Source organism: Protopterus annectens, chromosome 6.part1, assembly GCF_019279795.1.
Source record: "Protopterus annectens isolate FY-2018-M chromosome 6.part1, PAN1.0, whole genome shotgun sequence".
Classification (NCBI taxonomy): Eukaryota; Metazoa; Chordata; order Ceratodontiformes; family Protopteridae; genus Protopterus; species Protopterus annectens.
Genome location: NC_056738.1, coordinates 34,562,565 through 34,581,962, shown reverse-complemented (window position 1 = coordinate 34,581,962; position 19,398 = coordinate 34,562,565). Strand labels below are relative to the sequence as shown.

The following is a 19,398-nucleotide window of genomic DNA, read 5'->3' as shown; positions in this document are numbered from 1 at the left end:
ATAAAGATATTGAGCATAATAAGAAATCTTTTTATAGATACATAAGATGTGGGAAATTAAAGATGTACAAACTGATAAACTAAGTGCAGATTCTAAAATTTATTCTCAGACATATTATAGATATATTTGCAAAATCTTATGCAAAACAGTTTGGCTCTACAAAGGGGGTGATAAGTTGTCCTAGTGACATCCAGGTAACTTCAAATGCTAGAATCAAACTAGAATATATTGAAAAAGAACGGAGCACACTGGATCCAAACAAAGCACAGAGTGGAAACGGAATTAGAAATAATGACCTACTGAACTGGTAGAATTAGTTTATACCTCCAGCTCACTTTTTGCCAGGATAGGTTTCAGCCCCCCTGCAAACCTGAACAAAAGAAAGGGGTAATGGAAGTTATAAACTATGAACTGTTAATGTTTCCCAAACGTTATCTGCAGCTTTTCTTAGATACATTAGGTTTCCCTAATATATCTGAGAAGGGTTGCAACTTTTTAATGTCAATTTCTTTAATTTGTTTGTTTATTTTACACGAACAAAGGATTTTGCATAACAGTTGACGTCAACAACTGAAAAGGACACTTAATTTCCAAAATGCTAATTGTTACAGAAAGTTGCTTCATATCACAATAAAGTGTTTTAGATATAGAATCGTGACTTTCCGCTGTGATTAAAAAAATACTTATTTCTGGAAAATGACAAGAAATTTGACACGTTCCAGGTTTCTTTGCAATCCAAGCCAAACATGTACAGGTACCACTCTTGCCCAAATATATTTTTAAGTATGATAACCTACACTCCCAATAATTGCAGCTGTGTACTCTTTTCGCTTGCGTGGTGACATCACATGGCGGATAAAAAGCATCCTGTAGCCTGAAAGAAGGTGGAGCGTTGTTGTTATCTTGTGTAATGGGTAGCTGTTGTTGAAGTGGTTTTGGTGTACTTTTGCATTCCTAGTAGGCTCGAGTTGGTGAAGATCGGTAGTTGGGAGCCCATGTGTGGCTTAATACGCCATTGTATTTCTGGTTTCCAATTAATAGATACTGACTACCTGTAACAGTATTACGTCTTCTTCTGAGTAGCTTCAGTTTAATTCAGTGGCGTGTGCTTCACGTGGGGAAAAAAGACTAAACGGGCCCTGCAGTCTTTTCATTGTGCATTATCTTTCTCATCGGATCTCGGCAGTGTTGTATCCCAGAAGTTTTACATCTTAGTAGATGATGGTGGCCTCATTAATTCTGGAAGATGGTACTGTTTTTAAGGGAAGACGTTTTGGAGCCATGAATTCAGTATCGGGTGAAGTGGGTAAGTGGTTCTACTAAAGGTGGGATAGAGCCTTTAGCACCGATTATATTTTTTATCGGGTCCATTAGTTGTAAGTAACGTGAAGAGTTTCCAGACATGCTTGGTAAACACTCGAGTGCGTTGTCTTTACCTTGTTGCACTTTTATGTGCCGGTGTAATCCTTGGAATGTCTATGACAGTGGGGGAGGGGTGTGGAGACCCGCTTAAAAACTTGTTGTAGTGCATAGTCTGTCACTTTTGCTAAAAATGAGCATCGTTTGATAATGTGTATCATTAGGTTTGATTTGTTGTTTGTCTTTTTTTTTTTTTTGTCAGTGTATTCATAAACCGTTTGTTAATTGACCTTTACTGGAAGTGTAGCTGACAGGCTTTTGTCAATTATTTGTAATTTTAAAAACTTTGGTTGAACTTCACGTGTCTTTTAGCGATCTGGATTACTTCTCAGCTTTTACGTTGAATGAGGATGTAGCAGTAGACTGGTGTGTGGAGGGATGCATAACATACCGTCCTATTAAGAATGAATTGGAGAAATGACTGCAACTCGGTGGTGGTGTGTGCGCATCTCTTCTCAACCCAGTACCTAAACAATTGTGTGCACCCACAGTGTCTCCTAAAGTTGTCAGATGCTATGCTGTCGTAACTTCGTTGTGTGCAAGTTTTGTTTTGTCATAACTTGAGTGTGGTGGAGAGTTTGCATATTCGTTCAGTTGATAAAACCTATTATTTTTTATTTACAGGATACGTTTAGTCTAAAACGGTTTAGAAAGATGGTCCCTGTTGCAGTTTGGGTTTATAACAAGTTCTTGCATATTACTGAAACTTTAAGATGGCTTTGTTCACCTTTGTGATATGGTGGTGACCCAGGGTTTATAAGATACTCTGAATGTTAGATTGAGACCTGGAGCTTTTTTTCCTCCAGTGATGATGGTTGTAGGGGGGTTTACTCGCCACAAAAATGCCCCATCTAAAGGCTGAAAGTCATTGTAGCCTAGTAGGCATTCAGTGGTATCTTTGGTAGTGACCATATATATAGCCTAGTACCAACCTATGAACCTATCGGTCCTAGGGCCTCTACAAGCATAGCCATAGTAATTCTCTGGCTATTTCTTCCCACAATATTTACTTCTCTGAACCCCTGTCTAGCAACGCAACTGATGTGACGTCCGTCTCACTAGGCTGGACAAGGAGAAGGTTACTGTTGGCTGCCTGTCGGGAGCCAGAATCTGCCACATAAAACTCTGGTCACTCCAGAACAAGTACAAACATGACTTTGTTATTGTTCATGTTGGTGTGAATGACCTGAGATGTACCTCCCTGGACTACATGAAAAGAGACATGGAAGAGCTCTCTGATCATGTAGCCCAGGCGGGTATGACCCTGACCCAGAGTAGCATCCTGCCCTTACCAAGAATGATACCTCAGTATAAAGAAAAAAAATGATCTATTTCAACAATTGGCTAAGCTTCTGGTGTCATTCAAAGGGGATTCAGTGTCTGTCAGCCTGGGATGACATACTCGACAAGCCGCGGTGCTTCGCAAGAGACTGCTTGCACCTGTCACCCCTAGGCTTTCGAATACTGGCCAAGGCTCTTGCTGCCCCCATAGTGCCTTTTTTAGGCAACGTTCAAAAGTCAAACCCACCTCCATAAACAGCACAAATAAAAAAATGTGGGTTATGCCACTCAACGCCAGGAGTTTAAATTTCAAAATGCATGCGTTCGAAGCACTCCTCAGTATGGCGAACATTGACATCTGTGCAGTTACTGAAACCTGGTTCAAGGCTCCAGAGAGCACTCCAGCACTACTGGGCTACAACTCATACCACAAATTTCGGCCACAGAACACACACTGAAACACAGAAGGAGGGGGTGTATCCATATTCATCAAGGATGCCTACACCTCCCGGTTAGTGGCGCAGCATGATACCTCTTGAGATCATGCATGTGCAACTAACATTGGGCAAGTCTGCAATGCAGATTGTGGCCTGCTACAGATCACCCTCCATAACCCAGGACCACCACTCTGCCTTTCTGGAGATGCTGGAAAACATGAAGGTCCTGGAAAACATGAAGGTCCTATCGAGCACCCTGATACTGGGCGATTTCAATTACCTGACCATTAACTGGGAAAGCTACTTGAGTACAAACTCCCAGGCTCGGCGCTTCCTGGAATTTATCAACTCAAACACCCTGGATCAGCTGGTAAACTCCCTACCAGAGGTGAAAACATAGCGGATCTGGTCATCACCACCATGGGCGACAGGTGTTCCGCACCGGAGATCGACCTGTCACTGGTTAGATCAGACCATAAACTAATCGCTCTGGGTGTCCACACCACCACCCCTCAACCAAGGAAACCAAGCAAATTGCACCTTACTTAAGACAGAGCCCCCACGATAAAGGATAATGCTGCCCAAGATGCAGAATCCTTTACAAATGCACTCTGCGCATCTACAAGGATGCATGGATCGTGCCATCCCTAGCAAAACCAAGACCCACTCCCCTAAGCGAAGGAAACCAGTCTGGTGGACCCCTGCCATAAACAGGTTATACAATAAAAGGAGGAAACTAGTTCAGAAAAAAAGCAAATCCCAAGAAGGAAAGACATCCCTGATCACTATCAGTAAGAAACTAAGGTCTCTCATAACATCATGCAAGGCTAACTTCGAAAGAAAAATAGCCAAGGATTCAAAAGATGACCACAAATCTTTCTTTAGCTATGTCAAGAATTTAAGTGGCAACTCACAGATATGCTCTGAGCTAGTGCAAAACAGCACAAAATATACTGAACCTACTGATATTGCCAACATCCTGGCAGATTCAGTGCAAACTTCGTCTCGCCTCCAAAAGGGCCCCCAACAATACTGGAAAAGTGTAGTGTCCCAGAAATTAGGCAGAGGTAAAAACAGCCCCTTCAAAAGCCAAAAAGTGTCAATGGGGCCAGATGGTGTCCCAGGATACATCTTGCACGAACTACAGAACAAACTAACCCCCCACCTAAACAAGCTGTTCAACCTCAGCCTCTCCACAGGCTATGTGCCCATAGGATAGTGCACAGCAACTGTTATTCCGCTCCACAAAGGAGGGGCCACAACTGACCCCGGTAACTAAGCCTGACTAGCCTGGTTTGCAAGGCTATTGAACGCATCATCATGGAACTCATTAACAAAGATGTTGGAAACCTCCAAACACTTGACCTGATCCAGCCAGTTCGGCTTTAAGGGTAGATCATGCCTACTAAACCTGGTTGCCTTCTTTGAGACAAGTCACCAAGTCCATAGATGAGGGAAAGGTGGCTCACACAGCCTACCTTGACCTTCCCAAGGTGTTCAACACCATTGCTTACTCGGGTGTTATAGAAAAACTCACCAGCCTGAACATAACCCCCTACGTCACAAGATGGGTTGCCAACTGGCTTACAGACAGAACTCATGCGGTAAGAATAGCAGGCTCCAGGTCCGACTCTAAATCAGTCACAAGTGGTGTCCTGCAAGGCTCGGTCCTGGGACTCCTACTGTTCGGCATATACTTCTCAGAAGTACAGGCAAACACAGGAGGACTAGGGCTACCAAAGTTCACCGATGACTGCAAACTGGGAGCCATAATCGACTCTCCGCTGACACGGACATCTCCAAAAAGGCCTGCCTGAGACTGACACCAGGTGTCAGTCATGGTCTCAAGCTAAATGCCAAAAATGCATAGTCATCCCATTTGGGGAAAAACAAAACCCCCACAGACCACCACATAGGTGGCAGCCCCCTTAATACAGAAGAGGTAATAAGAGATCTGGGGACCCAGGTAGATGGTAATCTCTCCTTTGGCAATCATATTGCCAAAGTAGTTGGGAAATCCTATCTGATTACTTAAGGGTTCGCATCTAGAGATGGAGGTTATAGTGCCCCTCTACTCATCACTCATCAGACCCATCATAGAGTATGATGCCCCATTTGGGGTGTACCTCACAAGACACTTCCAACAGCTGGAAAGACCACAAAAGTACCACCCCAAGAGGATTACTGGCCTCAAAACTCTGCAGACCGACTGAAAACTCAAGCTGTACTCCGTGGCATATTGCTTACTCAGAGGTGATCTCTGACTTACAAAGCTATGTCCAACTCAGAATTGATGGACATGCTCCACCTCAAGAAATACAAGTCACTGTGAGCCACGCGCTCTAGTGAGCTAAACCTCGCCACAACAATAAATAGAATATGCTGGAGGGATAGATTCCTGTCGCAGAGACTCCCCATGCATGGAACAAAATTCCTATCTACATTAGGCAGAGCCCCTCACTAACATTCTTCAAGAGAAACCTTGACGAGTGGATGGACATGCTCCACCTCAAGAAATACAAGTCACTGTGAGCCACGCGCTCTAGTGAGCTAAACCTCGCCACAACAATAAATAGAATATGCTGGAGGGATAGATTCCTGTCGCAGAGACTCCCCATGCATGGAACAAAATTCCTATCTACATTAGGCAGAGCCCCTCACTAACATTCTTCAAGAGAAACCTTGACTAGTGGATGGGTAACAGAAAATACACCTCTGGGATCACTTCATTGGCTCTGCTTGACAGAGACACAGTTAATTAATCAAAGGGGTAGTGAAAGCCGACACACTCTGGCTAGGCTTATAAATGCCCTTGGGCAGATAGCCTAATACCTACCTATGTGAATTTCCCATCTCTCATCCAGTCGTCAAGGTCCCTTTTGAAGAGATGGTCAAAGAGGTGCTCTGCTTGACATGTATGGGCAGTCTATTCCAGAGTCTGGGGAGTCTCTGGGTCAGGAACCTATCCCTCCAGCATGTTTTGTTCATTCTGATGCCAAGGTTTAGATCCCTGGAGTGTGTCACTCTGAGGGATTGGGATTTCTTTAAGTGTAGCATGTCCAACAGCTCTGTTTGATATGGCCTTGTATGTTACGCAGAGATCACCTATGAGTAGACTGTATTTGACAGAGTATAGCTGGCGTTTTTTTAGACTGTCAGCATAGGGCACCTACTTTAGGCCTGTGATTCTTTTAGTAAGGTATTTCTGCGGCCTTTCCAGTTGCAGATGTCTTGTGAGGTACATACCAAACAGGGTGTTGTATTCTATAATGGGTCTAATGAGGGATGAGTACAGTGGGACAATGACCTCCCTTTTTCTGGATGAAAAGTCCTTGGTGATGAGGTGTGTCACATAGAATTTCCTGACTGAATTTCCTGACTATGTGGTTATCTAAGGCAAGACCACTTTCCAACTGTGTCCCTAAGTCTCTTATTACACTTTCGGTATTTAGTGTACTGCCGCCTATGTGGTAATTCACGGGTACATGTTTTTTCCCAAAGGGGATAACTATGCATTTCTTGGCATTGAGCTTGAGCCCATGGCTCTGGCACCAAGCATCTGTTTCTGTAAGGCCCTTTTGTAGGATATCCACAACATTTGGGGATTCAATAATTGATCACAGTTTGCAGTTATCTGTGAACTTTTGTTAGCCAGAGTCCCTTAGTGTTGGCCTGTACTTCAGAGAAGTAGATGCCAAACAAGAGCGGTCCCAGGACTGAACCCTGAGGCACTCCACTTGTCTGGAGCTGGATTTGGAGTCTGCTACTTTGGGTTCTGTCAGTAAGCCAGTTGGCAACCCATCGAGTGACCTAGAGATTAATGGCCAGCTTAGTAAATTTATCTATGATTCCAGAGGTGTCGAAGGCCTTGGTGAGGTCCAGATAGGCTGTGTGGGACTGCCTTACCCTCCTCCACAGCTCTGGAGCCCGATTCAAAGAAGTTAATCGGGTTCAGGAGACGAGATCTGCCCTTCACGAACCCAAACTGGGTGGGGTCCAGTGTTTGAAGGTTGCCAATGTCTGTTTTATAAGATCCATGGCCTTGCAGATCAGGCTCATCAGACTGATGGGGCGGTAGTTCCAGGATCCAAGGTGGATCCCCCCTTGTGGAGTGGGATAACTGTAGCTGTGCACCACTCAGTGGGCACGAAGCCTGAGGCGAGGCTATGATTAAACATGACACTTAGGTGAGGTGCTGGAGGATGCATTGTACTCAAGGGAGTCCCTAATCAGTAAGTACATTAAGGTATAACAAAATAATGGCTGTCATGGGTGATGGGTTATGATTGTCAAACTTTGGCCCACACTGTGCCGTCTTAATGTGGGTCTTTGACATAAGTAATCTGCTGTGAAAGGAGAAGATGTTCATTGTGTTGTGGAGTATTCATGGGTACAGGAAGGGAGAAAGTGGGTTATCACAGAAGGTTGGAGTGGGACTTGCTGGTCAGTGGAGGCAGTCAAAGTTGTCCTTGACTTAGTATTTGTTTACTGGGATAAGTTAATAACCCCTTTTCAGCAGAGTCCCTGGGGTAAAAGCTGCACATATTTTCAGTTTACAGAGTGCATCTATAGCTGAAAGGGTGGCAGGGGAGGGGGTGAAAACTAACTTTGGTAAAACTAAAGTAGTAGTTTGTGATATTTACTAGTACGAAGTATTAGATTAAAAATACTTTCCCAAGGCAAAAATATACTTTGTGTAGTGCTGATAATATCAGACATGGTATAACAAGGTGGTGTCAGATTATCAAGTAGTTGCCACACAGTTTGTTTTAAATTGAAATATTGCACTTTTCTAAGCTATTTCTGAATACTGCTGCTGCATTTTCAAATAATTTCACCAGTCTAAAGTGTATTAGCTTTTCCTTGGTCTAGCTGCTGTTAGTGTGCGTTGAAATCACTTTAGTGTGTGTAAAAAGCTTTTCTGGACTGTCCAAGTTAGTGAGATTGTTTCATTGGTCAAAGGGCATTTTAGTTGGTTTAGTCACTTTTGAGCCTATAAATTCTACTTTTTATCATCTAGTAGTGACCTTTAGCAATCTCTTGTATAGACACAGACACTTGTAAAACTTCTCTAACTTTATCCAGAACTCTGTTTTGCAAAGAGCAGCTTTGTGTGCAAAGAAGTACTGTTGTAGTTTTTCACAGCACCCAAATTAGCGTACTTTGCCACCCTTTTGTAGTTCACCTAAAAAAAAGAACTAAAACCATGGATGGGCACTTTACCAGTTTCTCCACCACCAGCTTGGCAGCTGTGGACATCCTGAGTCAGTGTAGGAGTTGTCTCAGGTTCACTGACAACTAATCCTTGGAAAAATGTATACAGTGTGTGAGGTATGATTACACAGTGTCATTGAAGGCAATACCATCACACACACGCACACACACACAATAACAGTCAGGTTGTTTGTAGCGTAAGCATTACACCCACCACCCACAGTACTGACCCAGCCCATAGACTAACATATGTTGTGTCATTTAAAATCAACCTTCATAAACTTGAGACCTCCTAGACATTTGCCCTGCAAAAGGAATCCTCAGCAACCTCAATAGCACTCTACCAAAACCCCCAACACATACACCCACACCCTTTGTACCCTCAGCTACAAAGATCATGAGGCAAGCCAACACACTACCCAGTATTTTAATCCATAACAGACTTCATTGTGAGACATCCAACTGTCCCACTTGCCAAGTTGGATAAGGAGAGAATCATTGTTTTCCCCACTCAACACTCAATAAGTTGGACCACAAACACCAGTATAACATTCATAGTCCAGATGGGTATAAATGGCCTGTGATTTACCCCCTTGACTATATGAAGAGAGACGTTATAGAGCTCTTGGACTGTGTGCACTAGGGTGGTATGTCCCTGGCATTGAGTAGCATTCTACCTTCAAGGATATCACAATACGAGCAGAAGATGATTGGCTTCAATAATTGGTTTAGTTTTTGGTGTCCTTCTTCTGAAGGTATACAATATTTGTTACAGTGGAGGATATGGACAGCAGACCACATTGCTCTGCCAAAGATGGTCTGCATCTGTTTGCTCTAGGCTTTTGAATTTTGGCTAAAATGTTGCCCTCCTCCATAGAATTTTTTTTTTTTTTTTGCATGCCAAACCGACATCTTCCCACATAGCAAAACCAACCCAAGGAAATCTAAAGGTTTTACTGCCCAGTAAACAAAATCTGCTGTCTCCAGGCTCTTGTCATTCTAGAGAATGGATACATCTGTGCGGGTCAAAGCCGCTGACAGCACCCTGGCAGTGCAGCATCAGACTTATGTACTGTACTGTTAGGGGTGTCGCTATCTATATCGGCAAAAACAGTCCTAAAGACAAGTCAAACATGCCAATGTGCTTGAGCTTCTCTATCCAGATTTCCATAGGCAGAGTTCCATGTCATATCCTTGCAAGCTTCTGGTCATCCTTTGACCTAAGAAACCCATATCTTGTACTTGCTGGAGGCCCTCACCATTCATCTCATTACCTTATTCATGGGTGACTTCAACTACACCACTGTAAACTGGGATACTTAACATGACTAATGGTAGAAGGACAAACTGCAAAGAGATCCAAAAATCACACAAGGAATGCTGAGAACAAATCACTTTATAACGCAGAGCTTTCGGGAATAACCCTTTCTCAATACTGAATACATATATAGACAAAGCAACTGCTTTTATACAAGCCTAGTAGTCATGTGACTGCAGCCAAAGTCACATGACTAATTCAAATGTGCATTTAAAAATTCTTTAAAAAAACATTGTTGAAAAGAACATTTTTAAAAAGAGCTACACATATATATATATATATATATATATATATATATATATATATATATATATATATATATAATCACATTTCAAAGCAGTATAAATAAAAAAACACATATATATATTTCCAAAAATACCTATATATATATATATATATATATATATATATATATATATATATATATATATATATATGTATGCATTTAATAGAAATTCTAAAAATGTTAGAAATTATAAAAACATATGTATATACACACACACACAATATACACTTATTTACATAAATATGTAAACATAATCATATGCATTAAGCTTATAAAAATATAATTTCATATTACGTTGTAATCCAATAAGAATAGGTTTAATGCTCACTGTGCTGTTAATGCCAGGGGAACTGTCAGCTCCTAAACGTACTATCCACTGATATTCTTTAGTTTCAAGAAAATTGTTGATATCACCACATCTAATTGAGGGAACCACCAAATCAATAACCCTAAATCTAAATGTATGTCGGTCTCCATAAGTCTCAATGTGTTTAAACAAGGCATTCTGGGTACACTGTCTCCTGATTTCCGACTTGTGCTCAATAATCCTGTCCTTAAGTCTACGTGTAGTCTTACCAATGTAGTATGCAGGACATACAGAACATGATGCCATGTAAACCACATTGGTAGTAGTACAAGTAGCTTTTACAGAAAATTTATATGTATAATGTGTAATCGTGTGCACGTAACTATTAGATTCCACAAATGTGACCAAGTCAGAACAACAGGAGCAGTTGTGACATGCAGAAGTGCCAAAATTAGATGTAGAACAAATGGGTCTGTCAAAAGACAAATTTAAAGAGGGGCGAAAGTCTTTATAACATAACATACTTTTAAGGCTTTTCATATTTCTAAAACTAAAAAAATGGCTAGTCACCTAGCAATTTTGTAAGTTCAGGAGATGCCAATACTTATAGATTGTACGCTTAACAAGAGAGACCTTACTTGCAAAACCAGTCACATATCTAAACCTTTGCACATCAGAACTTGCAGCTTGATTTATCATAGTATCAGAGTTTGTAGAATAATAATTCCTAAAGTATGGGGCGTACAATGAATGTCTATTAGTAGACACCTGATCCTTCATCTCATTCAAAGTAGTCACTGCATAGCCACAATCAACAAAGTCCTTAAATGTATCATTTAGCTGTTCATTAAAAATAATATCATCTGTGTTAAGTCTACTCACTCTGATAAATTGAGACTTAATCACACCTCGAAAAACATGTGGGGCATGCATGCTATCCGCATGTACATATCTACACACATGTCTCCTTCTTAAAAACAGAGGTACCCAAAGATCCATCCTTAGAAAAAATATTAACATCAAGAAAGGAAGCCTCTTTACTAGTAATAGTCGATTTAAACTTTAAAAAGGATGTTGTGTTATTCAAGTGTACAAGGTATTCTTCTAGACTATCCCTAGATCCATTCCAAATCAAGAAACAATCCTCAACAAAACGTTGATAGAACACAACACGTGTATCGAAAAAGTTTTTACCATCATGCAAATTATCCAATTCCCACTGATGTAGTACAAGGTTTGCATATGTATTGGCCACGGGGGTGCCCATGGCAACCCCGCTGACCTGCAAGTACGGTTGTTGATTAAAGATAAAAACATTATGGCTAAGCACTAAGTCCAACAATTGACACATGTTTTGAATAGAATCACATAATAATGATTTTTCAGCAGTCAAAAACTTCCTAATGGACTCTATGCCATACAGATTAGGGATAACAGTGAACAATGACACAATGTCTAAGGTAACAAATAGAAAGTCATTTAAATTCCGTGGTTCACTGTAATACCAATTTGAAAGTTTGAGAAGAAAATCACCAGTATCTTTTATAACATAATTGCATTTATCTAAAAAGGGAAACAATTGTTTCTGAAGGTAAACCGAAACAGGTTCGGTTACCCACCCATTGCCAGAAACAATGGGTCTCATGGGAGGGTCTAACAAACACTTGTGTATTTTGGGAAGTCCATATAACTGAGGTGTAGAAGGACATGGTACAGAAAAAAAGTTAGATAATTCTAGACTAATATTATTATTAAACTGCATATCATATATATGTAGATTAACATCAGTAATATGCTTCTTGACATCCAACAAACTGATTTTTTTGAAGGACAGATGGTCCATTAGTAACTTCTCCATTGATAAATTATAACAAACTCTATCCATGATCACAATACTGCCACCCTTATCTGCCTGTTTAATAATGATGTTATTATTCCTTTTAAGATTCTGCAAGGCAAGATGTTGCTCATAAGTTAAGTTATAAGTAAACGTTTTATCATAAATATTAAACTTGTCTAAAATCAGCTTCACAGACATTACAGAAGGCAGTAGTAATGGGTGCATTCACAGGTATAAAGATGCTACGTTTTCTAAGAGTATTACTAAAAGCAGTACTGGCATTGAACAAAATTTTCAGATTTAAATTCCTCACAAAAATTTTCAAATCAGTAATAACACCAACTAAGTCTAAATTAGCCATAGGTATGAAACTCAATCCCTTCGAGAGAAGGGACACATGGGAATCATTTAAAACAAAAGATGAGAGGTTTAAAACGCCTCTTACTACTTGCGGGCATTCTTGCCCTGTCTCAACGGACTGTCGTGCTTGCGTTTCATTGAGGTAGTCTCTTGCTTCGTGAATGCCGGTTCCCTTTTGTTTAAAGAGTCCTGCACACGTTCCGGTTTCTCTAGTTGAAACCGTTTCTCTATAAAGTTTAAAGTCGACTGGTGCGTTTTCTTGTTAACTTGCTGCACATCCGATGCTGAATTCAAGGCAGCAGTTGATGAAGTGTCCATAGCGGACGCCATTACGGCGTCAGCGTTAACATTATTAGAAGGGGCGGTGGTTATAACTTCAGTAGGAATTAAAGTGACAGTGTCCTTTTGCATAGAATTAGCGCCAACAGTCAGATTTGAATCAGAAGGCTGAAATACATCTAGCGCCCTAATAGAAGTACCAACAAAAGTTTTTACATTGTAATTTTTATTAGACACTTCCGGAGTTGATTCTCTTGGGTCATTCCTGGGCCAAGAGAAGATATGACCCAATCTGAAGTCATTAATGTCTCGAAAGTTTTCTTTTTTTAACTAACTCAAGTTTGTCATCTAATTCACGAAATTTACTGAATAGATGGTTGTATTTAAGTAACATCTCTGAGAAACATGTGAGAGATTTCAGCTCTTCATCTAATTTAATAATCTCAGTCTTCAAATCTTGTTCAACAGACAAAGTATTCATTCATTAGTGACATATAGTCTAAACTCAGCTTCAAATTCATTTGCTGCCACCTTTTGAGGAGTTCAGGATACACATTTCCATAAGATGGCATTTTCAATATTCTTAGTCCACGAGGGACTATCCCCATTTTAAGGTATGCAGAGAAGCTGAACCTCTGCCACTGAAAACGTTTATATGAACCGACCTTACGTTCAAGCAATGCAATTTTATAGTTAAAAGTATCAATGTTTTTTTAAAGAATTTTTAAATGCACATTTGAATTAGTCATGTGACTTTGGTTGCAGTCACATGACTACTAGGCTTGTATAAAAGCAGTTGCTTTGTCTATATATGTATTCAGTATTGAGAAAGGGTTATTCCCGAAAGCTTTGCGTTATAAAGTGATTTGTTCTCAGCATTCCTTGTGTGATACTTAACATGACCCCAAACTTACATGCCCAGAGATTCCTTAAGTTTGTAAACATAAATAGCTTGAATCAAATAGTTCATAGTCCCACTAGAAGTGCAGACATATTTGAGCTGGTATTCACAAATATGTGAGTGCTGTATTCCCACCAGTGTAATCTCCTCTGTTAAGGTCCAATAATAAAAAGTACAGTTGTGTACTCTTACATAAATGTAGATGTTAGAGTGTGTTCACTGTTGCAGTCATGACTGTAGGGTTCTTCCTGCCAGCAGCAGCCCCCGATCGGCCAGAGTCCCAAAGTCTGGTTCAGGCATCAGCTGAGGTCGCTTTTATCCTGACGTCAATGCGCCGGAAGGTATAAAGACCTCAGCTGATGCAATTTCCCCAGTTTTTCTTGCCCCAGATGTCAGGTTCCCAGAAAGAAAAGGTTAAAAAAAGAAACCATGCCCAAAACCTCATCAGCCAAAATGCCTCATTACAGATAATACTCGAAGAAAAAACAAAAGGGGGGGGGGTAGGAGGGAGGGTAACCCAGACTGCAACAGTGAACACACTCTAACATCTACATTTTATGGTAAGAGTACACAACTGTACTATGTCCTTCGTGGTTCACTGTTGCAGTCCTGACTGAAGGGTTGAGTCCCAAAGCTAAGAAAGGGTGGCTGGCGGAGAAATGGAGGGAGCGGTCACAAAACCTTGCAAAACCAGCCCTTGATTTTAGAATAGAGAGGGAGGTTGTAATGCTTCGAAAAAGTATGTACAGAACTCAAAGTAGCAGCCTCCAAAATATCCTTGGTAGGAACCCCACAAAGAAAAGCTGCTGAAGTAGCAGTAGCCTGGGTAGAATGAGTCCTAACATTAACAGGAACTGGATTGCCATGATAAGAGTAACAGAACTTGATACAATGGGCAATCCACTTGGAAATAGTTTGCTTAGTGATTGCTTTCCCTTGAACAGTAGGAGCATAAGCGACAACTGATCAGATTTCCGGAATATCTTGGTCCTGTCCAGGTATAAATGAAGCTACCTGTGCACGTCTAAAGAGTGCAAAAGACTTTCTTCCTCACTTTGCAGATTAGGATAAAAGGTAGGCAAATGAATAGACTGATTCAAGGCCACTGCCGAAACCACCTTGGGCATAAAGGTGGGATTAGTCCATAGAGATACCCTGTCCTGATGAAAAATAAGGAAGGGTTCCACAGCCGTGAGTGCTTGCAATTCCGAAATTCTTCTAGCAGAGGTAATAGCGAAAAGAAAAGCAGTTTTCCAAGACAAAAATTTCAAATCCGTGGAAGCTGCAGGTTCAAAAGGAGACTAGGTTAATTTCTCCAAAACATAATTAAGATCCCAAGTGGGAACAGGAGCCCTCATAGGGAGCCGAATATTCTTAGTCCCTCTAAGAAATTGTTTAAGTAATGGATGAGAAAAAAATGGAGAATCCGTATCGTAATGTGCAGAAATAGCAGAAGCATGAAGCTTAACAGACGAAAAAGATATGTAAGATAGGTATGTAACAACTCTGTCTGATACTGTAAAATCCGAGGACTGTTCGGAACAGCAGAATCACCACCCTGGACTTGATTCCAGGAGCAAAATCTTTTCTATTTACCTGCATAAGATTTTCTAGTGTTGGGCCTTCTAGCTTCAAGGATTACATCCAATACTTGTTTGGAAAGGGCAGAGGTGTTTACAGACCCTGGATCTGCCAGGCAGCTAGATTCAGAGTTTTGACATGACTGTGCAGTATCCGGCCGTCCAGTTGAGACAATAGATGAGGGATGTGAGGCAGAATCCAGGGAGGCTCCTGAACCAAGTTCATCAGAGTGGAATACCAGAACGGGGTGAGAGTGAGAGGCCCCTGCTTGTTTATGTACCACATCACTGTAGTGTTGTCTGTATCAACAATTGTCCTGGTAGAAGAAGGTCCTTGAAGGCTATCAGGCATTCTGTACAGCTAGCATCTCCTTCAAATTTATGTGCAGGTGTGTTTGCTCCTTTGTCCAAACACCCTGAAGGCATCTCCCGTACATGTGGGCTCCCCAGGCATAATCTGAAGCATCCGTTGTCGGAACTTGGTTGGTCGGTGGAGGACAAAAAGGCTTCCCCTTGTTCTGTAGACAGGCTGCGGCCCACCAAAGAAACTCTTGCTGGAGACTAGGCAAAATCATGATCACTGTTTCCAAACTGTGGTAATGCTGAGACCATACACTCTTGAGGTACCACTGCAGTTTCCTCATATGCAGTATTGCATATGGTATTAGCAAAATGTAGGAAGCCATGTAACCCAAAGCTAGATGCCGAAGTAGTGTGTCTTTGTCGGCCGTGTGAATAAGACAGTCGTCCAGATAAGGGTATAGTTGAATCCCCTTCTGTCTGCAAAATGCCATTACTGGTGCCAGGCACTTTGTAAAGACCCTGCGCGCAGTAGATAAGGCAAAGGGCAGCACAGAGAACTGGTAATGCTTCGAAACGCAGATACCTTCTGGACTCTTGCCTTGTAGGAATATGCAGGTAAGCTTCTCTTAAGTCCAAAGTCACCATCCAAGCGTTCTTGCCCAACATAGACAGCTGCTGCAAAGTGAGCATCTTGAATTTTGGTATATCTAGGAAGGTGTTTAGTACAGAAAGGTCCAGGATTGATCTCCACGAATTTTCCTTTTTTTGGGAACCAGGAAGTCTGGAATAAAAACCTTGCCCTATTTCTAAATTTGGTACCAATTCTATGGCCCTCATAGCCAGGAGGGACTGAACCTGCCGTTGTGCCTCTGCCCACTGATGATTTGGCAGATCTGGCCAGCCGTTTGGTTTTGGCAAGTGGTGGAAATTAAATCTGTAACCTCTTGAGACTGTCCAGAACCCATTTGTCCCAGGTTATGTGGCTCCAATTTTGATAAAGAGAAATCCTTCCTTCCAGAGGTGCTTCCAGGAGAGGAGCCCCTAGAACCAGAAAGGGAGAGTCATAAAGACTGTTTGGTAGGGTTGAGACTTCTTCACCTCCATTGGGAGAGGGGGCACTCCACTGCCTATTCCTAAAATGGGTCTGTGACTGTCCACTACCTCTAGAATGCCTGAATCTGCCTCTCTGAGAACTGTCCGAGCCCAGAAAGGACCAAGGTTTAGCTGGCCAGTGTCTGCTAAATCTAGGAGGTTGCACCTGTAGAAAATCCTTAACCGTCTGCATAGATTTGGCTTTGTCCTCCATTTTCTTTTCAGCTTTGAACCTGAACAGAACATCGTGCTGCAAAGGGGCATCTAAAAGTTTGGCTTTAACCTGATCCGGCAAGCTTTGTTCCTTTAACCAAGCATGTCTTCTAATAACTGCACCAGTTGTTGCAGCCCTACAAGAAGCTTCCAAAGAATCAAAACCACAATGCAGGGTATGCTTACCCACCTGTTCAATTGCATGCAATAAATCCTGTAACTCCTGATTATCTGCACCAATAGAAACAGCTGACATCTTTTGTTTAAATACAGACTAAAGGTATTACTGATACTTCAGCATATGAAATTGACAGTTCAAAGCCCTAATAGACATGTAGCAGAAATATAAACTTTTTTACCCCATCTCTCCAAAGCCCTGGACTCTCTGTCGGAGGGAATAAGATTTTTAGCAGAGGCCACTTTAACACCCTTAGGACCCTGAGAAATTGTTTCCGGATCAGGTGAAAGATTCTTAAAAAGAAACTTGTGAGAATCTGGAACCCTATAATACCTATCAGGTTTGACCGGAGCAGGGGGAAAAGAATCAGGAGAGAGAGAAGCTTCTGAAAAAACATAATCTACAATGTCCAATACAGGGGGAATAGCCAGAGGCCTATGCTGTGGGAGAAGAGGAAAATCCCTAAGCCTTTTCTTGGATTCAGAGAATTCCTGCCCTTCCCAGTGAAAATGCACCCTCATATCATTGCAAAGTTTCACCAAAAGAATAATCCTCAGGAGGAGAGGCTGAAGGAAAGGAATCTTCAACATCAGAATCCTCATAAGGAGGAAAAGAATAATCCTGCTAAAGGGAAGAAGCAGAAGAAACAAATTTGGCCTGAAGAATCATAATCGGACTGTAATATAATCTAGGCTTCTTGTCAGGAGGGGGATGTGAACCCCTTAGTCATAGTTCGGATCTTCAGCCATCCGAAGCATCTGCCTCTGAGGCCTAGGACCCTGATAAAAAAAGGTGCCTGTGCTTGCCATTTCACTTTAGCTGGAGTCTTAGACTTTGTCTTTGAATGTAAAACTGAATCCACATTTACAGGAAGCTGCAAAGGCCTGAACTCTCTCAGAAGCCGGTACCTGCCTACCGGCTCCGGACCCAACTGAGGGAGCAGTATCCGAAGGTCCAGTCCCTGGCAATTCTGAAGACCCCATCAACTCCACACCGGAGTTGGTACAGGCAATTGGTTCAAAAGAGGTGGACGACAGGGGCTGCAAAGGCACCTCACTGACTACCGACGAACCAGCAACTGGCAATAACTGAGTAACATCCTTTGCTGTGGACCTTGGAGGCCTGACTGCATCCTTGCGCCTCTTACACACCCCAGAAGCCGGTAAAGAATCCGAAGACATGTTATAAAAACCTTTTTCCAAAATAGTAAAAGGCAAAGTTATATCTACGCCTAATAGTACGCTGATTAAATCTAGCACAAAACACACAATTAGCAATGTCGTGGTCAGGACCCAGGCAGGGAATACAGTAAGAGTGAAAATCTCTGTGAGGTATTTGCTTCCCACAAGAAATACAATTATTAACTTTGACATCTGACTGGAGCAAGAAAAAGACCTCCCCAACGGGGTACTTATCTTTTATAAAACGAAAATCCCTGGATTAAATCCAAAAACAAACAGGAACAGGCCGACCAGCATCGGTGAACTGCAAAGGGCACCGCGTGGCAAGAAAGACTGGGGAAATGGCGTCAGCTGAGGTCTTTATACCTTCTGGCGCATTGACGTCAGGATAAAAGTGACCTCGGCTGATGCCCAATCCAGACTTTGGGACTCTGGCTGATCGGGGGCTGCTGCTGGCAGGAAGAACCCTACAGTCATGACTGCAACAGTGAACCATAAAGGACATCTGTCTCCTTCATTAAAAAAATCAGCTCAGTGACTCTGACTAACCCTGTAACATTTAGAAAAATATTTTGAGGCAGACTTCTTAACTGAACTTGTCAAAATTTGAAGGCAACCCCCCCCCCCCGACGACCGCACCCATGCCGATTTATTCTTATAAGACACCCTTAAGAGTAGAACTAGTAGTTAGGGATTTGAGTATGTATGTAGATGCACACATTGGTCGAAAGCCAGGTTACTAATATAGTAAGGAAATCACTCTGTTTTGCTCAACTTATAAGTAAAGGGTGTGGCATGTAGACCCAAGACATCAATTGTTCCACTTTGTTCAGCTGTCATCAAGCCCATCATTTGGTACAATACCCTCCTTTGTTGCATGTGCCTGGTCGGGGAAGTACAAACTAGACTTTGTCCACAGAAGTTCCTCGCAAAAAGAATACAGGGTATAAAATAGCATACCCTTTGCAGATTGCCTCCAAAGCCCTCTGTGTACTGTCTGCTACAGACTGTTGAGAACCAATTTGTCTGGCATAAAAGACATCCTTGGATCCCACTCTGACCTTTTGTATATCCCCTTCTCCAACAGGCTTTCCATCCACATGAAGCAGATAATTTCCCTGTTCTTTTTCAGCTCCGTGAATAGAGAAATCAGAAGTATACTTCTGGTGTAGCACCTATGTTTATATTGGACAGAGGCGGCCTGTAAAT

The 19,398-nt window shown here is 41.8% G+C and overlaps 1 protein-coding gene across 1 annotated transcript in view; it reads left to right on the top strand.

The window, feature by feature from the left end:
* Window positions 1-896: 896 nt before the first annotated feature.
* CAD (carbamoyl-phosphate synthetase 2, aspartate transcarbamylase, and dihydroorotase) overlaps window positions 897-19,398 on the top strand; it is a gene marked incomplete in the record, with an annotated part of 2,299,829 nt that continues 2,281,327 nt past the window's right edge. The window contains 1 exon segment of the mRNA XM_044075466.1: window positions 897-1,306. Coding sequence (XP_043931401.1) covers window positions 1,219-1,306 — 88 coding nt within the window.